Source organism: Carcharodon carcharias, chromosome 7, assembly GCF_017639515.1.
Source record: "Carcharodon carcharias isolate sCarCar2 chromosome 7, sCarCar2.pri, whole genome shotgun sequence".
Classification (NCBI taxonomy): domain Eukaryota; kingdom Metazoa; phylum Chordata; class Chondrichthyes; order Lamniformes; family Lamnidae; genus Carcharodon; species Carcharodon carcharias.
In genome coordinates, this window is record NC_054473.1 from 165,907,590 (window position 1) to 165,929,003 (window position 21,414).

At 42.4% G+C, this 21,414-nt stretch overlaps 1 protein-coding gene across 1 annotated transcript in view; it reads left to right on the forward strand.

Annotated features, from left to right (window-relative positions):
- Positions 1-3,410: 3,410 nt before the first annotated feature.
- Positions 3,411-21,414, forward strand: part of pkd1l2a (polycystic kidney disease 1 like 2a) — a 160,319-nt gene continuing 142,315 nt past the window's right edge. Inside the window, exons 1-2 of the mRNA XM_041191701.1 lie at positions 3,411-3,571; positions 11,658-11,911. Of these exons, the coding sequence (XP_041047635.1) occupies positions 3,411-3,571; positions 11,658-11,911 (415 nt within the window). The remainder of the gene's footprint in view (positions 3,572-11,657; positions 11,912-21,414) is intronic.

A 21,414-nucleotide genomic window follows, 5' to 3' on the forward strand; every position in this document is an offset into this window, starting at 1 on the left:
ATTACTGCCTACTTTGTAGTCGTGGTGTAATCTCTGACACACTAATATCCAGTTCTCACAGTCCGGATAATTCAAATAGACTGCAGGATGGTTATTCAACCTTTCTGAATATAAAACCCACCCGACAATATGGAACATTGTAGAACGGCTAACTACCTTAAACATTAAATCTTTTATCTGCTTTTCGCAGGCATTTGTAACACGATAAGTTGGGTAGCAAACCAGCAGTAATGACTCTCACATGCAGCAGACATAGATAGGGAACCTTTTCATACTTGAATTTAATTACTGTTAAATGAAAAGAAAGCCTCTATTGTTTTCTGGAAGCAATTAATTTTCTCTGTGCAAATGTTGGACTCGTGCCTGATTTATTTCCCTAATTCATACAGACACTTGTATTCATTAGTGATACCTTTCCCCCTGTGATTTATTAATCAAAACAGTCCAGCAATCTACCAAACTCCAATCATCTGCCACAGAAAGCTCTTGCTCAAAACGTATAATTATATATGTAAGGCCAGACTCCTCTAATACCATCCCTGGAGATGCCCTGTCTCATCATCAGGACAAACCAGCACAGCGGTATACAGCCAGGAGGGAGTGGTCCTGGTGGTCCTCAATATTGGCTCCGGACTCCATGAAGTCTCATGGCCACCAGTGGCAGTGCTACCGAAGCCCTAATGTGAAAAAATAGCATATCCAACTCACAGCCTCTTCCAGCAAGGGGCCTCATGCTGCATAGGGCAGAGTGTGAGGGTGCTTTGCTTGTACTGGGAACAGCAGGAGATGTCTGATGGTACATCAATCAGTTTTCAGAACATTGACCATGCGGGTCCACGGTACACATGTGCAAATCACTCTGCATGAGAGATGCACCCCAATAGGGGAGAACCATCCAACATGCAGGTGAGGTGCTTTTGACTTACTTCTGACAAAATTTGTAGAAGTACTTGGGGCTTGTGATTGGAGCTCTGTTGGTGAGCTTGTGCATCCATTCAGATTTAGTCACCTGTATGCTTCAAAGTTGACATACGGGGCTGTAGTTGCACTGCCTCTGGCTCTGTAATATGAGCGAGAAATGGAGCAGAGGCTGCAGAGAGGGGAGGAGGAGGAAGGCTCCGCAAAGATGGACCAACCCACCAAAGGTGCTCAGGGAGCACGTCCCTCACCTCCACCTCACCCAGGAGCAGCACCTGAGATGACTCAGATTCATGGAGGTAATTAGTGACCTGTTGACATGCATGACAGAGGCCACGTAACTGAAGCGAGGCAGTTACGTTAGCTGGAATTTTTCAAGGCCTTTGAGAATGGGATGGGAGGTGGGAAGGATGGTAAAATTGTGCCAGAAGGCAGTGGGTGGTTAGTCTGTTTTCTTCCTACCATAATTCCATTTTTCTTATGCCAGGATAGGTGACAGAAGATCTGCGTGCCTGGAACCCAAATGAACCACTTAGATAACTGATCCAGAGCCTCTTCCCACTTCTGTTGGCATTTTACCAGTGGTGGGGGAGCCTGACACCTTGTGGGGAGCCTGCCAAATAAACCCTGGTGGTCTTGTAGTAGGCTGTTTGAGGGGTGGGGCCCTCTTTTTTGGCCATTCTTTGGCCCACAGATAGGCTTCTTGGTGGCATTGGCCTACCCCCCGGCAGGTGAATGTCCACAGCAACTCCCCATCCCTCCACCAAATGACCTTCTTGGCTGGCCCAGCACCCCAGACATCACCTTGCTTTGAGGGCACACGTCCATCGATGCATGCACCTCCTTCAGACGCAGCCCCACTGCTTCTGGTGATGCTGCTAAGGCTGCTGAGCTGCACCTGTAAAATATAAATCTGGGTCCCACTGCCTGTCAAAGCAGGGTCAACCCACACTTTTGGCCCCAGTGGTGGGACCCATGCTGCCTCTAAAAAATCCTGGCCATTGTGTTCTTTCTAAGTACAGAGAAGCAGAATGAAAACATGTGGCTTTGCTTTGTTATCAAGATTGCTGATCGATTGCACACACGTGACTCTACGGCCCCTCCATGCCAACAGCGGGAAGTATAGGAACTGAAAAAGCTACCATTCCATCAATGTTCAGTTGATGTGTAAGCGTGCACAATACATCATGTTGGTGAATGACCACTATCCTAGCAATACCCATGATGCCTTGTTTCTGCGGCAGTCAGCCATTCCAGCTGTCTTCAGATCTCCAAGTGGAACCAGAGGGTGGAAACTTGGAGATAAGGGATACCAGTTGGTGGATACAGGTGATACGTGCATGCTGACTGTATCCTCGCCACCCAGGCCACATGAGGACAACAGGCATATAATGAAAGCCATGCAGACATGGCTCATGGAGCAGACCATCGACGTGCTGAAGTAGTGCTTCAGAAAGCTGGATCACACAAGGGGACCCACTAGTACACCAGAATGTGTCCCCAAATTCTCAGTGTTCACTGCAACCTCCACAACGCCACATCATGAAGACACTGCCATTGCCAATGAATCCAGAGGCCACCTCAGTAGGAGAAAGAAAAGGAGGAGGACAAAGGAGGGAGGATGTAGCCTGAACCCCTTCACTTTGGATGGATTGTCCAACAGCGTCTGCTCAGATTCTGCTTACCTTAGGATAATATCTCTTAACCACCATTCTGCACCTTACCATTCATCACCCAATCACAGCATCCCCTTGCTAATACTCTGCAATAAAAGCCACCTCCAACAACCTTTCCAAAATATCTTCATCCAAAAACAAATCAATTGTAGAAACAAAAATGAACTATTCAGCATCATGCATTCCCCTTATTGCCTATCATGCAGTTGCCTTTGCCTGGTCTAGTGTTCCTACACTGTGCTGCCTCAATGGTTACAGCATGGCTGGTGGAAGGCTGATGACTTTCACTGGGGCAGACTGCTGGATGCCCTCAACAGCTTTGGGCCTTGAAGACCTAGCTTCAGACTGCACCACCATGGGTGGCAGGAGTCTGGGCTGGCTGATTGACAGGCAGCAGCAAGGGCAGTGGTGGAGTGGCAACGGTAGGTGCACAACTGTTGTCATCCTGAGAGACGACAGCAGGCTTGTGCTCCATAGAGCCATAGCCACTCCCCTGGGGTAACACCTCAGAATCCTAGTGATCCATCAGAGGAGAGATTGCTGGGCTGTCTCAAGAGAATGCAAGCCCCTTTGAGTGCTGAGATCCACAGCCATGATGCCAACAGGCCAAGCCTGCATGACAGCAAACATGGATCTCGAGATCTCTGTCAGAGTTCCCACTGCAGCACAGTTGTGTGGCTTCCATCTGTGCTGCAACAGAAGCTGAAAAATTGGCCATCAGACATTGAATCATTGCTGGGCCTGCAAGTTTTGTCATGGAGTTGGCCATTGCTTCCTTGCTGAAAGAATGGGCTCCAAGCTCTAATTCCCTCTGCCATGTTGGAGCTGGACTCCTTCATTCTCTTTGACAATGGCAAGAAGCAGCCTGGTGGGCCTGCCAATGTACCGAGCATCATGGTGTGCATGTTCGTCACCATTTCATCAAAGTCCTCATCTAAATCCCCTGTAAGAGAACACATCTACGACCTTGCCCTCTGGTGAGTTGGTACGTGTGCTATCTTTTCTCCCTGGCCTGGCTGCAGCCCACTCATCCCTGATGACTCACCACGTTCAGATCTTGACTACACTAGTCTCTAGAGTTCACGCTGTGTCAGTATCTCAGCTGGTGGCTGGGAGTGTAAGATCAAGTGATGGTGTTGCTTCATTAGCTGCTACCCTCTCTCTTTTCTCCTTGAGGCTGCAGTGGCTGTGCAAGTGGCCAGCAAAAGAGAGAGGAGAAATACACTGTGTTTGATTAATATGTCTGAATAGTTGGAGCAATGTGGAAGCAGTGAGAGGTGAATATGAGGTTGGTATCATTGGTTGATGTGTTAGGGTGAGGTGTGGTAATAATTATGCTATATATTTTTTTCTTTTCCTACCTATTTCTATTACTTTTAAAATTTATTTCCATCCATTGTTTTATCTCCACCTGTTAGCCTATTCTGATTCCCTTCCCCCCATCCCACCCCAACTAGGGCCATCTGTCGCTTGCTCATCTTGCTTTCTACCCTCAATGTCACCATTAGCACATCCTTTAGCTAATATCGTCACCGTCAACACCCCTTTGACCTTTTGTTTATGACATCTTTGACAATCTCTCCTTTGCCTCCACCTATCACTGGCCCTCTATCCAGCTCCACCTGTCCCACCCACCTTAAACAGCTTATATTTCACCACATTTCTATTTCTCTTTAGTTCTGATGAAGAGTCACACGGACTCGAAAATTTAACTCTGTCTTCCTCTCCACAGATGTTGTCAGACCTGCTGAGTTTTTCCAGGTATTTTTATTTATTTATTTGACCACCTGCAAATGGTCATTGAACTTTTTCCAGCAATACTGATACCAGACTCCTTGTATTGATGTCTGTGGCCACCTGCACCAATTCCATTGGGAGGGTGATCCTTAATGGCATCCTACTCCCCACCCCCATGGAAACATGGCTTCTGCCCTCCTGTCGACCTCCATGTCTAAGCACTGCATCAGTGAACCTAGGCATTCTCTCTCTGCCCTGTTGCTCCATTTACTTTATTTCCTACTGCAGTATTAGCAGTCAGAAGCAGCTTCCTTTAAGTCAATGTAGCTCTCTTTTAAAAGGGACAGACTGTCTGGAAGACCCCCTAGCCTCACACATTGTTAGGCTCCCTGTTGAGGTTGCAGCTAGACAGCAGTGTGTTGGCCATTCACTACAATCAGGCAAATGAGGAGGCAGCATGAGGTTTGCACACTGCCCACCTCAGCAGGATTGGGGGAAGGGGAGTCACAAATCATGACCCCCCCAATGCCTGAAACTAGATGCAAACCAACTTTCTTAGCCTTAGTTTGCTTAAACTCATTTCACATAAATCTGTTATAAATTATAGCGCAGTCTTTCATCAGATAATTAGCTTTCAACGTCATGCAATTATACACATATTTGGCTCTTGTTTCGCTTTCAATTTGTCCTTGCTGATCAAGGGTGTAAAGAGAATAATCAAACAGCAAGTGGCTGCAATTTGCAATTTCATTATCAAACAGGAAGAGGAACTTCTATTTTTATATAAAGCATATGTAAAAATATACAATTAATATTATATAATATGATATAATGTAACACACACTGTCATGACTTCAGGATATCCCAAAGTGCTTTAAGTCAATTAAGTATGTTTTTCAAAGAGTAGTCCAGAAGCATCTTCAACTATCAGCCTATAGACAAATGTAAAGGTTCTTTCACTGAAATGCTAGATATGCTAATTTCACTGATCTACTGATATTGAACAGTGCAAAGCTTGAAATAATAAAGACTGATAATTTAAAGCTGCTTTACTTCATGAATTGGTTTGCAACAATGACATATCACATTTATCAGGAGGCAATGGTATAGTGGTAGTGTCATTAGACTATTAATCCACAGCCTTGGCGTAATACTCCGGGGACCTGGATTTGAATCTTGCCATAGTAGATGGTGAAATTTGAATTCAATAAAAGTCTAATGATGACCATGGAACCATTGTTTTTTTGTTGTAAAAACCCATCTGGTTCACTAATGCCCTCTAGAGAAGAAAATCTGCTGCCCTTACCTGGTCTGGCCTACACGTGACCCCAGACCCACAGCAATGTGGTTGACTCTTACATGCCCTCTGAAATTGCCTAGCAAGCCACTCAGTTGTAACTAACCGCTATGAAAAAGCGAACAAAACCACACAGACCACCCGGCAGCGACCTAGGAACCGAAACGACAACGGCAATCTCAGCCCTGCTGACCCTGCAAAGTCCTCCTTACCAACATCTTGGTGCTAGTGCCAAAATTGGGAGAGCTGTCTCACAGTCTAGTCAAGCTACAGCCTGACATAGTTGTCCTCACGGAATCATACCTTACAGATAATGTCCCAGACATCACCATCACCATTCCTGGGGCAGACCCAGCAGAGGTGGTGGCACAGTGGTGTACTGTCAGGAGGGAGTTGCCCTGGGAGTCCTCAACATCGACTCCAGACCCCATGAAGTCTCATGGCATCAGGTCAAACATGGGCAAGGAAACTTCCCGTTGATGACCACGTACCGCCCTCCCTCAGCTGACGAATCAGTGCTCCTCCATGTTGAACACCACTTGGAGGAGGCACTGAAGGTGGCAAGGGCGCAGAATGTATTCTGGGTGGGGTACTTCAATGTGGCTTGATAGAAACACTACTGACCAAGCTGGCCAAGTCCTAAATGACATAGCTGTTAGACTGAGTCTGTGCCGGGTGGTGAGGAAACCAACAAGAGGGAAAAACATACTTGACCTCATTCTTGCCAACCTGCCTGCTGCAGATACATCTGTCCATGACAGTATCGGTAGGAGTGACCACCGCACAGTCCTTGTGGAAGCGAAGTCCCACCTTCACGTTGAGGATGCCCTCCATTGTGTTGTGTAGCATTACCACCATACTAAATGGGATAGATTTCAAACAGATCTAGCAACTCAAGACTGGGCATCCATGAGGCGCTGTGGACCATCAGCAGCAGCAGAATTGTACTCGAACACAATCTGTAATCTCATGGCCCGGCATATCCCCCACTCTACCACTACCATTAAGCCAGGGGATCAACCCTGCTTCAAGGAATAGTGCAAGAGCTCATGCCAGGAGCAGCACCAAGCATACCTGTCAACCTGGTGAAGCTATAACACAGGACTACTTGCATGCCAAACAGCATAAGCAGCAAGTGATAGACAGGGCTAGGCATTCCCACAACCAACAGATCAGACCTGAGATCTGCAGTCCTGCCACATCCAGTCGTGAATAGTTGTGGGCAATTAAACAACTCACTGGAGGAGGAGGCTCCACAAATATCCCCATCCTCAATGATGGAGGAGCCCAGCACATCAGTGCAAAAGATAAGGCTAAAGCATTTGCTGCAATCTTCAGCCAGAAGTGCTGAGTGGATGATCCATCTTGGCTTCCTCCGGAGGTCTCCAGCAACATAGATGCCAGTCTTCAGCCAATTCAATTCACTCCCAAGTGATACCAAGAAACAGCTAAAGGCTCTGGATACTGCAAAGGCTATGGGCCCTGACAATATTCCAGCAAAAGAACCGAAGACTCGAGCTCCAGAACTTGCATCCCTAGCCAAGCTGTTAAAGAACAGCTACAACACTGGCATCTATCCAACTATGTGGAAAATTGCCCAGATATGTCCTATACACAAAAAGCAGGACAAACCCAACCCAGCCAATTACCACTCCATCAGTTTACTCTCCATCATCAGTAAAGTAATGGAAGGGGTCGTCAACAGTGCTATCATGTGGCACTTGCTTAGCAATAATGTGCTCACTGATGCTCAGTTTGGGTTCCGCCAGGGTCACTCAGCTCCTGACCTCATTAGAGCCTTGGTTCAAACATGGACAAAAGAGCTGAACTCCAGAGGTGAGGTGAGAGGGACTGCCCTTGACATCAAGGCTGCATTTGACAGAGTGTGGCATCAAGGAGCCCTAGCAAAACTGGAGTCAATGGGAATCAGGGGGGAAACTCTCCATGAGTTGGAGTCATGGCTAGCACAAAAGAAGATGATTATGACTGTTGGAGGTCAGTCATCTCAGCTCCAGGACATCACTGCAGGAGTTCCCAGGGTAGTGTCCTAGGCCCAAACATCTTCAGTTGCTTCATTAATGACCTTCCTTCTATCATAAGGTCAGAAGTGGGGATGTTTGCTGATGATGCACAATGTTCAGCACCATTTGTGACTCCTCAGATACCAAAGCAGTCCATGTCCAAATGCAGCAAGATCTGGACAATATTCAGGCTTGGGCTGACAAGTGGCAAGTAACATTCGTGCCATACAAGTGTCAGTCAATGACCATCTCCAACAAAAGAGAATCTAACCATTGCCCCTTGATGTTCAGTGGTGTTACCATCACTGAATCCCCCACTATCAACATCCTGGGGATTACTATTGACCAGAAAATCAATTGGACTAGCTATATAAATACTGTTGGTACAAGAGCAGGTCAGAGGCTAGGAATCGTGCGACGAGTAACCCACCTCCTGACTCCCCAAAGTTTGTCCACCACCTACAAGGCACAAGTCAGGAATGTGATGGTATACTCCCCACTTGCCTGGATGAGTGCACCTCCCACAATGCTCAAGAAGCTTGACATCATCCAGGACAAAGCAGCACGCTTGATTGGCCCCACACCCACAAACATTCACTCCCTCCACTACCGACACACAGTGGCAACAGTGTGTACCATCTACAAGATGCACTGCAGCATCACCAAGGGTCCTTTGATAGCACCTTCCAAACCCACAACCACTACCATCTAGAAGGCCAAGGGCAGCAGATAGATGGGAACACCACCACTTGGAAGTTCCCCTCCAAGTCACTCACCACCTCACTTGGAAATAAATATATCGCCGTTCCTTAACTGTCGCTAGGTCAAAATCCTGGAACTCCCTTCCTGACAGCACTGTGGGTGTACTTGCACCACATGAACCACAGCGGTTCAAGAAGGTGGCTCACCACCAGCTTCTCAAGGGCAACTAGGGATGGGCAATAAATGCTGGTGCAGCCAACGAAGCCCACATCCCATGAATGAATAAAAAATAAAATTTAAGTCCCAAAATCCAATGTATTACATAACATTACATAATGTTTAATCATAGAAAAGGAAGTGAAGGATAAATTCACCCAAATCCCACCTTCCTACCAATGTGTCTATGACTCCTTCATCCAGTCCTGATTGCTTTCTCCTAACAAACAAAAGAGTGTTGTTTTCTTCGGTATGTAATTAACCAGCACCAAATGATAAATTAAAACAAGCTTTATTTACATATCTGTTCTGATACCAAAGTAATCGGCTTCCAACGTTAACTTTGATTCTTTCCATTGATGCTGCCAGACCAGCTGAGTATTCCTTTTTTTTCAATTTCACATTTCCAGCATCTGCTGCATTTTGTTCTTCTATAGTTTAAAGCAACTTTACACAGAACAATATTAAGCAAATTGCTGCAAGAGGGTAAATACAGGAGCAAGGAGTAAAAACAGGGAACGCTGGAAATACTCAGCAGGTCTGGCAGCATCTGTGGAGAGAGAAACAGAGGCTAGAAGGACAACAAAAATGGAGGACTGATCTTCCAAGTGCATAGTCTCAATGAGGAGCCTTTAATATTGTTAGCATATATTGATAAATTGTGGTTACTCATGGCTGTGCATTTATGAATTCCCATGCCGCTCAGAAATTGTGGTGAAGATTTGGCTGTGTGAATTTGTAAAATCAGCCCTGGAGTCTCAGTTAATTCCGATTGTTGTAGGTTCAAGTCCCAGAAAAGGATATGAATGTATAGGCCGGAATTTTATGGCTCCATCGTGGCGGGAAAGGGGCCGTTAAATGCAGTGTGTCATTCTAAATTCCATTGGCTTTGGCGGGACCATAAAATTCCGCCCATAATCTAGGCTGAGACTCCAGTGTTGTCGTGAGGGAGGGCTGCATTTTTTGAGGTACTTTGCTTTGGATAAAAGAGCTTCTTTCACAATTTTCTACTAGAGATATAGTGCTTTTTCCCAAAGGACAGTGCTTATCAATTATTTTCTAGTGAAGGTTTTGGGTCTTTGGAATACTTGAAAAGGAGGTCTCAACCGGAGTAAGGTCCTTCAAGGGTGCAAAGGGGCAAATCGTCCAGTAAAGTCCAAGAATTCATTTGAAATTTAAAGATCTGCTCTGGGTGGAATTCTGGCAGCATCTGATTCAGCCCCATAACCTCTCGCCTGGAAAAACCAGGGATATCCCCTTTCCAGCGCCAGGAACTTTGAGGTCACAATCTTCTGTTGCCTGTTAAGTGTGAAGCAGCAACTGGAATGAAAATGTGTTCAGGTTGAGCTTTGTGAACTTCAGTGACTTCCATATTCGTTAAAAGTAAAATGATCAGTGAAAATGCATCTTCATTTTGTCTTTACATTGCAGCAGCCTCAAATAAATTAATGTTGCAGAGGATGACAAAATTAACTGCTGATCTTAACAAAAATTATATTGAAGAAATACTAATGAGCTCTTTAACATTAAATAAAATTGAAGTTTTACATTAATGCAGTAAGTAGTTAGGAGCTGTGGATCAGTTGGTAGCATGCTTAATAAGCCAGAAGATTGAGGGTTCTACTCCAAGACTTTTGCATGAAACTTGAGGCTGTCACTCCAGTGCAGTAAAGAGGGAATGCTACACTATTGATTGGTTGTCTCTTGGTTGAGACATTAAGCCCAGATCCTTTTTGCTCTCTCAGGCAGACATAGAAGATTGTATGGTATGATTTGGTAGAAGAGTAAGGTAATCCCTGACAAGAGAAGTTATTCCTCATGCCCTGGCCAGTGTTTATCCCTCAGTCAACATCACTAAAACAAATGATCTGACCATCATCACTTGCTGCTTGTGGGACCTTGCTGTGTGCAAATTGGCTGATGTGTTTCCTACATTTCAAAAATACTTCATTAGCTGTAAAGTACTTTGAGACATCCTGTTTTTGGAAGGAATGTGATGCAAATACAAATCCTTTCTTTGAAGTAAATCCTAGGCCCCTAAAACAGCCACATTGAATTAATTTTATCTTTACTTTTTCCCTGTAGAAATTTAGCATTTATACAAAAGGTTTATGTTTTATAAATAAGAACAACTCCAAGCACAAGTCTCTAATGATAATATGGAACAGAATCTCCAGTGTAGAAGTCCTTCAAAAAAAAGGTTGGCTAATTATGAGGTTGGGAATATTTTTGAATGGAGGGCAGGGGTGGATTGGCTTCCCTGAAAGGACACAGGACTGTCAGGGTAAAAGGGGGCGTTGATAATACAGCCATTAACTCAGAAAATCTCTTGACTCCCCATGAGTTCCACCTATGAATCGTGTCCATGGGGTTACTATGTTGTTAGATAGGATTGGGGAATTGTCTATAGAGGAAATCAACAAAATAAGTGTTGTGGTAGTTTATGGTGAGAGGAGGAGAGCTAAAACAGGAAGGTAATGGAGCATTGACACAGGATGAAGTTGAGTGGTGCTAGTTTCCAGAATCAGAAACAGAATGAGGTCAGTAGCTCCAATTACAGTAAGATTGTATCCAGTGCTTTGGCAGTGCCTATTATAATGATGTCCTCGCTTATCGTCTAAACAAGGCTTCCTGTGTTAGCTTTTCTTTTTAATTGTGAGACCATTATCTCGACCCTGCACATGTCCTAATAAAGAAGGAATAACATCTGTGTGTGTTATCTCTGACTTTCACCGGGCAGGGAGGCAAGATGATAATGTACTGGTTTGCCACACACAATGGTGGGACATTTATACAAAGCTTTCAATGAGTTTTAATAGGATTGCGTCTTTTAATGCCTTGTCTGTGTTATGGAGCTGATAATTCATCAATGTGTGTTACACAATCAAGACAAATCAACTACCCTCAGTTTATGCGCAATTCAAATTTTTTGAAGACCTAAGTGCAGCTTGGAGCCAGTTTGGAGTGTTGTGACACAAGAAGCTCTCTTCTACTTAAAGCTATTTCAAAACTTAGTATGACAGTGGATTAGTCAAGGATGAGGCTGCATTTGAAATTTCTCCTTTCTTTAGTTTTTACCTTTACTTTAAGTCCCCAAGCAGATGCAGGTCACTGTTTAGAGCAACAGCTGGCCTTTCAAAGTAGCTGCTACGAGATTGTTCAGCTGCAGCGTAGCTTTCAGGGTGCCCAGAGATGGTGTGAGCGGGGTGGGGGACACCTTGCTTTCATCCTGAATGAGGAAACTCAAGAGTTTATACAGGAGAACCTGGAAGCAGAAAAGGATTGGTGGATCGGTCTCGCTCCGTGGAAACAGAACCTAACCCAGGACGAAGTGACCACAGATGGTAAGTGAGAATGCATGAGAATTTGAATGAGAAAAACAAGAGGATTAGGATAATCACCCTTTCCCTTCCTTCACCATGACATTGCAGAGTAATAGTATCACATTTGTTTTTTTCCAAGGATGCGTATTGGACCCTCTGGTCATTTTAGTTTAATTGAGGTTACCTTTGTTCTGCTTGATGCTTAAATAATAGAATTTAATTGTTATATCATCTCCCATGCTGAAATTGTGATCTTTGGACTTCTATTTTTATAGGTCTGAATAATTATATGCTTACTTATTGTGTTACCTTTAAATTTTCTGGTTTCACGTGGCCTGTGTTTTTTAGCAGCAATTGCTTTAAATCTTTTTGTGTAGCTCCTGCACACTTTTTATTTCTCACAGAATAAGGCCTACACGATACCTTTCAGGCTACTCCTCAACTGCACAGCTACCTAGCTTAGCAGGACCATTGCTTACTAGAGAGAAGTTTCAGATCTAAAATACTGATTTGAAGCAATTTGGAAATTGCACGATTTGGATCATTTTGAATTTAGATCAACCTATAGGTTTTCCAGTGGCACAGTTCGAATACAAAATTGTAAGCTTATGGCTTGTAACTGTTGTAGGGTGTAGGTTACATTTCGGTAGATCTGAAGGAGTCTTCGTAACCATACATAGATTAACTGTAAGCCTTAATTGACTCTTAGAACTTTTACAAATATTCAGTAAAGGGTACAAACTCGGAACTGTTTCCATGCTTGCTGGTACACACAGCTCTGTCCAACACTAGACTGACCTTGGGTGCGGGCCATGTGCTGTCTTATATCACTGTGTGGGCAGTACTGTACTCAGTCCCACATTAACCCTGTATGTGCCATAACCTTATACTACACCTTCCCAGCCCAGTCTTTAACCAATGTACTTTAAGTGATTATTGTTTACCTTATGTCCTACATTGTTATTACTATCCTACATTTACATTGTCATTACTACATTATCAAGTCCTTGAATTCAAAGGTTCAGGTGGTCAGGAAGCTTTATAACCCTTCCATATTAGCATTCACTCTACTGTTGGAGGATTGGTAGGCTCTGCCGCTGTTGGTTCTTCCTGTAGGTTTGGAGGTTGTTCTGGCATCTGGGTATGTTTTCATCCTTTACTTCCATTGTTTCGTGTTGAACTGGACTTGGTCAATTTGGCTGTTGCGCTGGTCAGTGGTCGCTATCCTGACTAGCTTCTTGTTGGGTGCTTGTCTCTGTTGCTTTCGTTGCTTCTTTTGTCATCATGTGGGTCATCACGACGTATGTGGAAGTTTACATTTCAAAAATGGAACCCTTGTTCCCACTTGTTTCAGAATTTTACCCAAATTTTGAGTACTTTCTTCTTATCCAGTTGTTTTGCGAGCTTCTGAATCTTTTCATTCAGTTCAGCAACTACCCTGGTAAGTTAAGTTGTCTTTGTTTCAGAGTTATCTGTGAATCTCTTATATAAGTTTGACAACTTCACCTGACCTTTCAGTTCTGTTCAGAATCTTTCTTCCATGATCACTGAGTGCTCCTTAGCTGCTTTCAGTTCACTCGTTAGGTCGTAGAATTGTAGAATTTTGTAGAATTTCTTTTATCTTCTTTGTGAGGGACTATATATGTCTACAAAATGTGTATAGATATCCTCAAGGCTATTTCTAAAATTTTTAAAACTGAACAAAGATCCTTAAAATGGCTGAAACTGAGTCTGCCTGTGACCCCGGAACAAAAATAGACACTTGCAGTTTCAGAAATCTCATAGCTCATTATCTCTGAGGAGCCACTAACAACCCGCTATGGACTGTGCAGCCCGACTTTAAAGAAAACTATACATTTAATAACTCCAGGCTGGCCAGAGGGAGATGGATCATCTGCTAATACAGAGGTCCCACAACCTTCCTTTCAATTCCTAATGGCTAAGACTCTTTGGGATACAGATGATGAATACACATCCTTTGACAAAAGTGGTGGAGCGGTGAGAGTCATGGGCCTCTGGTTTGTGAATCAGTAATATTGCCTTGTTGAACTACAAATCTCAGTCTGCTGTTTACCACACAGAAAAGGAGTTCTGCCCAGGTTGAACACCTGACCCCTTCTGCACTGCTTCTGTTGGAAATTCTGTGCCATCACCTACAAGACTGATTCATCTCTGTGTGCCTATCTCATCTTGTGAAGTCAATGCCACTGGAAAAGTGAATTCTAGAACATCAGTTTATAGCCCATCGCCCTCCATGAAGGCATACTTCATTGAAATTTGATTCTGGACTCTGGAACCCACACGAAACAATATTCTTTTTCTTTCTGGTCTCTGTACTGTAAATCCTTCTTTTCTCTATCCAACTCTTTAATAGCTGACGGTGTGGGGGATGTTGCAAACCCTCTTTTCACATTTTGAGTGTGTGCAAATAAACTAACCCTTTCAGTTCATCCTATCTCAAGTTTACTGCACGGTCATAAATAAAAAAATTGGGTCGCACCAAAACTGAGGGGTTGGGAAATATACAACTGCTTATAACAAGGGAAACAATTCAAAACTCCTTTCTGTTTATGGATGGGTGGTGAAACGACAAATTAGTGCTGCTTAAATTAAACCCCCTCCTGTCTGTAACAGCTTTCAAAGTCTGAATTTACTCTTCCATATTGCATATCTCAACGTTCATGTTGTTCAGAATGGACCGAAGTTCAAGAAGTTTATTAGCTTTGATTGTTAATTCTGCTTTCAAGCAACTTTCTGATGCATTAACAATTCATTCTGCTATTCCAAGCATTTCGCATGATGCTTAACTAGAGACTTCTGATGCCTGAGGTTCATCAGGTTTTAATTGAAGATCTATCTTTGTTGATTTTGCTTCTACAAGTTCATCATTTAAGCAGTTCAAGTCCTCTTTCAAGTGTCCTACTTCCTGTGAGCGACATTTCAGTGCTCTCATCAATTCTCATTTTTCCTTTACAAACTCATCTTTCGCACTGAAAGTTGGTTCTGCGCACTGATTAGTTTTTATTTAGCAGAGCGTAATTTCTCTGCTCTATCCTTCAAGCTCACATTTTGAAATTGCACTTCTGCCAATTGTTTCTGAGACGTTTCATCTTCTTTTGTCAGAAGTTTTACTTATTCCTGTCATTCAAGGGCTCTTAATCTCCATCTCTTCATACATCTCTTTAGAAATGTCATCTTTTCCCAGGTTTTCTTCCAAATGTCCAGCCATTTTCTTCAGCTCTGTAGTCTTTGTCTTGTATCTCTTGGCTTTCTCCTGGAAAATAGAACATTCCTGTGTCTTTTCTGCCAACTGGCTTGTTAGTTCCTTCAGAGTGACATTAAATTCATTTAGCTTCACTTCATAATTTTCCAGAGGAGCAAACTTTGACCTGAGGGATTCTTGTAGCATGTGAATATCCTTTAGCAGGTCTTTCTTTTCTTTGCGAAGCACAATTACTACATGTTGAGTTCTCTTATAATTTAACAGAATCTCATCAAGTTTGTCCTGTTCTTCCATTCTGCTTTTCTATATAGTCTTTATGCTGCTAAAGGGTTAGGTACTGTTTTTTGATCTCGAAGGAAAGTTAGCTGTTCTTTCAACTGTTTATTTTCCTGTTCAGCCCTTACCTTCCCATTCTGCGCTTCAGTTCATTCCTTTGTTACTACTGATAGTTCCAAAGCAACTTTTTCTGAAGTAGTGTTCAACTTCTTTTTTAACTCCTTATGTTTTCCCAGGGGCATGTATTGGTTCCTCATAAAGTGTTTCAAGGCCGCAACTTCTTTGAATGCATTTTCTGCCTGCTGTTCTGCTATATTTCTGATTCAGTTTCCCCAATTCCCACTTCAATTTGCCAGGAATGGAATTCAGAGTTGTTATTTTCTCCTTGTACATTTGTGACTCCTTAGAAATTTGTCTATTCAGATCTCAAACAGTTTGGTTCATTGAAGGCTTTAGTTTATTGTGCATTTTCAAAAGTATATACTCAGTTTGAATTTTGTATTTCAAATCTACCAATTCAGCTTTGATGTGAACATTTTTCAACCTTATTTCATTTTACATTTACAGGGTTTGTGCACTTTGGACTTCTTCAGATAGCTTTCCTTCATTCATAGTCACCTGCTCACTCTGCACTGCCACCTGCTCTTGCAGTTCAGGTTATGCATTGGGGTTTCCAAAAAATATATTCCTTGGACTTCCAGAAAGCTCTTTGCCTCTCTTGTGCCCTCATGTGGTTTGCTCGTGTAATGTCATTTTCACTTTTGTAGCTTTACCAGTGGGCTTTCTACTCTCTTTTTAAGCTCTGTGTGCTCCACAACTTGAGGGTTAAAAAATTTGTCAAAGGCTTTTAATATTTCATTGAAGTTGCTTGAGGATTCATCACACACTGCATTATGATTACTTCATCAGCAAGTTCACTAAACCAGTATAAGAAGGTATAAATCTGGATATTTTATGATTTTCCACTTAGACCTGAAGCACTCCGATAGTTTAGAAATTCTCTTCTCCAGGCCATCCAATTTTTCATTAGGTTTGGCCCTTGGATAAGACCAAATTGTTCTGGAAGAGTGGAATTCTGATCCATGGCTAAAAAATTTTAAAGTGCACATTCTGCTTTAAGAGCTTTCTGAATATCAAGATGGTGTCGCTGTTCACTTGGGGACAAATGGATTGATCCCGCTTGCCAGTTTTAGTAGGCTCCACAACAATGGTGATAGTGCTCAGCTTGAAAAAAAAATCAACAATGGCTGTCTGGGTTGACTGCCTGCAGAGTGCTTTTGCTTTGCATTTTACTTTAAAGTCGCAAATTTGTGGAATCCTGGCCTTGCTTTCTCTCAGTTGAGTTTAGAAGTCACGAATCTCCAAGAATATTTAATTAACTATTTTTTTTCCATTTTGGAGCTAGTCTGGAAACCATGTGACTCAGGGTTTGGGTTTTAGCAATGGGCTTTTTTCAAACTGCAATTCTGACTCTGAATTATTTAAAGATTTCTCAGGACGTGCTGAAGCCTGGACTTTCGAAAGATTTTGTTCACCCTTGCTAGGTCCCTGGGATTAGAAGCTGGACTTCCAAAGGAGATTCAATGAAGTCTTCTGCTACAGTAAGGAATTCTACATTACTGCGTCCAGCTTTCAAGCCTTTCTTTGGAGCTTTTTCCTGATGAGTTTTCCTTGGTACCTCTGCTTCTGGAGCTTCTTTTCAGGTCATACTGCTTTGCTAATTTTTTTTCTCAGTCTCCCAGCATTTTAGTTTTTCCTGCATTTTCTATGAGATCTTGGGTTTTTCTGCAAGGTGCCACCATATTGTAGGCTATTGCTTATAGTTCAGTAGGTCTGAAGAAGTCTTCATAGTCATTACATAGGTCAAGTGTAAGTCTTTATTGACTCTTAGAACTATTTACAAAGATACAGAAAAGGATACAAGCTGGGAACTGTCTCCATGTTTGCTGGTACACAGGGCTCTGTCCAACACTAGACTGACCCTGGGTGCACCCCATGTTACCCTGAAGAGTTGGTAGATTGCCTTCTTGAATCATTGCAGTCCTTGTGGTTATGGTGCTACCATGATGGTAGAGAATTGCACAATGATGGAGGTCTGGCAATATATATCCAAGTCAGGATTGTGTGACATGGAGGAAAAGATGGAGCTGCTGCCTTTATCATTCTCAGTGATAGAGGTCCTCGGGCTGTCGAAGTAAGCATAGTGAATTACTGCAGTACACCCAAAAGATGATATGACTCCCAGCGCATGTGCAATGTTCTTAATTGCTTTCAATGTAGGCAGGCAAAATTTCTGATAGGGAATTTGAACTTAATACTTGGATTCAGTCTTAGGCCATCCAAATCTAAACCTGATATATTATTCTGCCCTTCAATTTGCGCATCCTCTTGAGTTTAGGAGTGATTTTCATAGCTCTTGGTTCTTATTCCCATTAACTGCTTTTTATTTTTGAGTAAATTCTGCATGCATCTGTTGCATTTCAAAGCCAAACAACAAAGATAAATACATAAAATAATAATGGAAATTTTTGCTTGTTTCAGTGGGAAAATTTGGTCTCAAGCGTCCAAGTGGGCAAGGATTTTACAGTGGTTATTTTTGAAAGCTTTTGCTCAAATTAGGTAATATGCCATTAGAACTGAAAGTGCTTGCTCCAGGTCCACAAGGTAAAAGTACCAGGTACAGCTCACCCACTGTACTACCTATCTCCAGATGCTTGAAACCATTAATAAAAAATATGATTTTCACAAACAGTGGTTTGTTCTGATGAAACATTCAGAATATGAAATCAAATTGAGCTTGGTTATGTTTTTATTGATTCTGGTGTTTTCCAGCAATTTAAAAAAAATAGTTGAGATATTTCTAGCAAGGCCAATATTTATTTTTCATCCCTAGTTACCGTTGAGAAGGGGGTCATGAGCCAGTGCCTTGAACTGTTACAGATGGGTGGTGTAGGTAGGTAGGGAGTTCCAGGACTTTAACCAGACGATGATGAAGGAATGATACTATAGTTCCAAGTAAGAATGGTGTGTAACGAGGAGACAAACTTTCAGATGGAGGTGTTCCCAAGCCGCTACTGCCCTTGTTTTTCTGGATGTTAGAGGTATAGGAGGACAATTACTGCATCAGACTGTTCCAATTGCCTTTTCAGACTTAATGCAGAACATACGTCTTTTCTTTCCATATAATGAGTGCCCTTTGAATTGTAGTATTTGTGAATTTGTGAGTTATGATTCCATTCCAGCACTATTGATGCTGATGTTGGTGAGACAAATGTTATTCGTGTTTGATTTTTACTGCTGGGAATCAGTGTTTAGTGGACTTTTGTGATACAAGTAAATCACCTCAGAAATTTTATTGCATTTCTCAAAGTACAATGGTGCTTCAGTTCAACATCTCATCCAGGCAGTACTCTGACAGTGTCACACTCCTCAATGCTTCTTAGGTATAGATTGGAGGAGCCAAGATTTAGGGCCTCCTATAAGTTTCTGATGGAATATTCTCACTTAATCAGTATAAACACACTGTTTTCTGCTTCAGATCTAATGCGTGAAACTTTGCAGTTGAAATTTGATATTGCTTATTTTGCAGCAGGTTGTGTTATTGAGACAATTGAACATGCACATCAGCATGGAACTGAGACGGAATGCAAAAACAAGAAAAGTAGGGTTAACTTTAGAAAAGGAAATCCTGGAAGTACCTAACCATCATTCAAATTCTCTATAAAAAAAACTGCATTTAGATATGGTGCATAAAAAGGACAATATCATTAAGTGCTGCTGCTGAAGTGTAGATCAAAGTAAAGCTTTCAGTCAGTTTTATATTTTCTTGCATTTTGGTTTATTGATTTTGAGTCTGAAACCCCATTTTCTAGTCTGATGGATCTGTTCTTCTGTTTGATGCTTGTAGGTAATATTGAGATTAACTATTCTCTTTCTGGATTGATACTGCTGCAAGGTGTTTGGCGCAGTTCGGTCGGCCTTATTAAGGTATTCGTAGTCTTAGGTAGCTCAACAGTACTAGAAACTAAATACATATATACAGTAAAGGTCTAAGCTAGGAGCTGTCTCTATGATAGCTTTTACACATAGCTCTATTCAACACTACACTGAGCCTTAGGTGCAGGTCATGTGTTCTCTTATATCACTGTGTGGGCAATACTGTACTCAGTCCCATGTTAAACCCCTATACTTGCCAGGCCCTTATACTACAATATCAGCACCCCCCTCCCCGCCCCCCCAATTCAAACTCTCCTGCTCTGCCTTTGAATAGTAAGTTCATGCTTAGCATTAGCTTTTAGGTTTATCTGGAGATGAATGGGAGGAATCTAAACCTCCCTGACAGCTACAGCCCTGGGTTTCGTTAGTGAGCCCGACTGGCTGACTAATTAGTAACAGTGTCCTGACTGGTTCAGATATCGGGTCACTGAGTCTGCCACAGAGATTTACTTGGTTCACAGCTCTCATTGACATGTATAATATCTTTCAAAAAGCTCTCACCTACATTGCTGCTTACTCATCCAGGGAGAATAGTTAATAAATAAATACTGTTACTAATACTAAGCTACTGGATATAAATACTTTGGCTCCAAGAGCAGGTCAGAAGCTTGGAATCCTACTGTGAGTAACTCATCTCCTGACTCCCCAGATCCTGTCCACCACCTACAAGGCACAAGTCAGGAGTGTGATGGAATACTCTCCACTCGCCTGGATGAGAGCAGTTCCAACAACACTCAAAAAGCTCAAAACGCCAACCAAAAACATTCACTCCCTCCATTACTGATGCACAGTAGCAGTAGTGTGTACCATCTACAAGGTGCCCTTCAGGAATGCACCAGGGCTCCTTAGACAGTACCTCCCAAATCCATGACCGCTATCATCTAGAGGCACATGGGAAGCAGATACATGGGAACACCATGAAGTTCCCCTCCAAGCCACTCACCATCTTGACTTGGAAATATATCACTGCTTCTTCACTGTCACTGGGTCAAAGTCCTGGAACTCTCTCCCTAACAGCACTTTGGATGTACCTACACCACATGGGTTGCAGTAGTTCAAGAAGGCAGCTCACCGCCACCTTCTCAAGAGCAATTAGAGATGAGCAATAAGTGCTAGGAGATGCGCACATCTCATGAATGAATAAAAGAAGATAATCATTAGACAACTGACAAGTTTGAGTTTTTTAAGTTAAATGAATACTGTCAGTTGGAATACATGAAAAATGTAAACACAGTTTTTATTACCACTTACGTAATAGGCCAAAACTTCATCCTATAGAATTCCATAAAATTATCGCACATAAACCTGCTGTTCAGGCAGAACAGGCCATGCTGGTATTTATCTCCACACAATGGCTCTAATCCAATGTGCCTGCCCTGTTCACATTTCCATTTATTTCTCTCCCCTTCAACCATCGATCTAACCTATTCTTAAACATCGCCATGGGGAGGAATTTTCACCTTCATTGTTTGGGCATTGATCTGTCAAGTGGATCGCTTGCCCATTATAGAACCATCCTGAATTTCATTTCCAGATTCCAGTTTACAACCTAAATGGTGAAATTCAACATTATCCCCTGATCCAATGAAAGGTCACAGACCTGAAATGTTAACTGTTTGTCTCTTCACACATGCTGCCAGATCAGTTGAGTCTTTCCAGCATTTTCTTTTTTTTATTTTGAATTTCAACATCCAAAATATTTGGCTTTCATGTTGCCTCATGGTCTCTGCTTCAATCACCAACTGATGGTATAATCCACAACCTCACATCCTTCTGTGAAAAAGGTTTCTTCTTTCTTCAGGTCTGAATCTCTTTAATTAGTGACAGAGGTAACATAAATAATACTTCTCAAAAATCTGATGGATAGATTTCAACTAAACATGGTATACAGATAGGATATGGCCCAAGGAAGAATTTATTAGTCTTTGGTGAATATGCGGATCCATATTCGGTTCCTGGAATTTTTTTGTGGTCTGTTAACATTAGGAGATAGGCCAAATTGACTTTTTTTTATGTTGTGGGTTGTTAA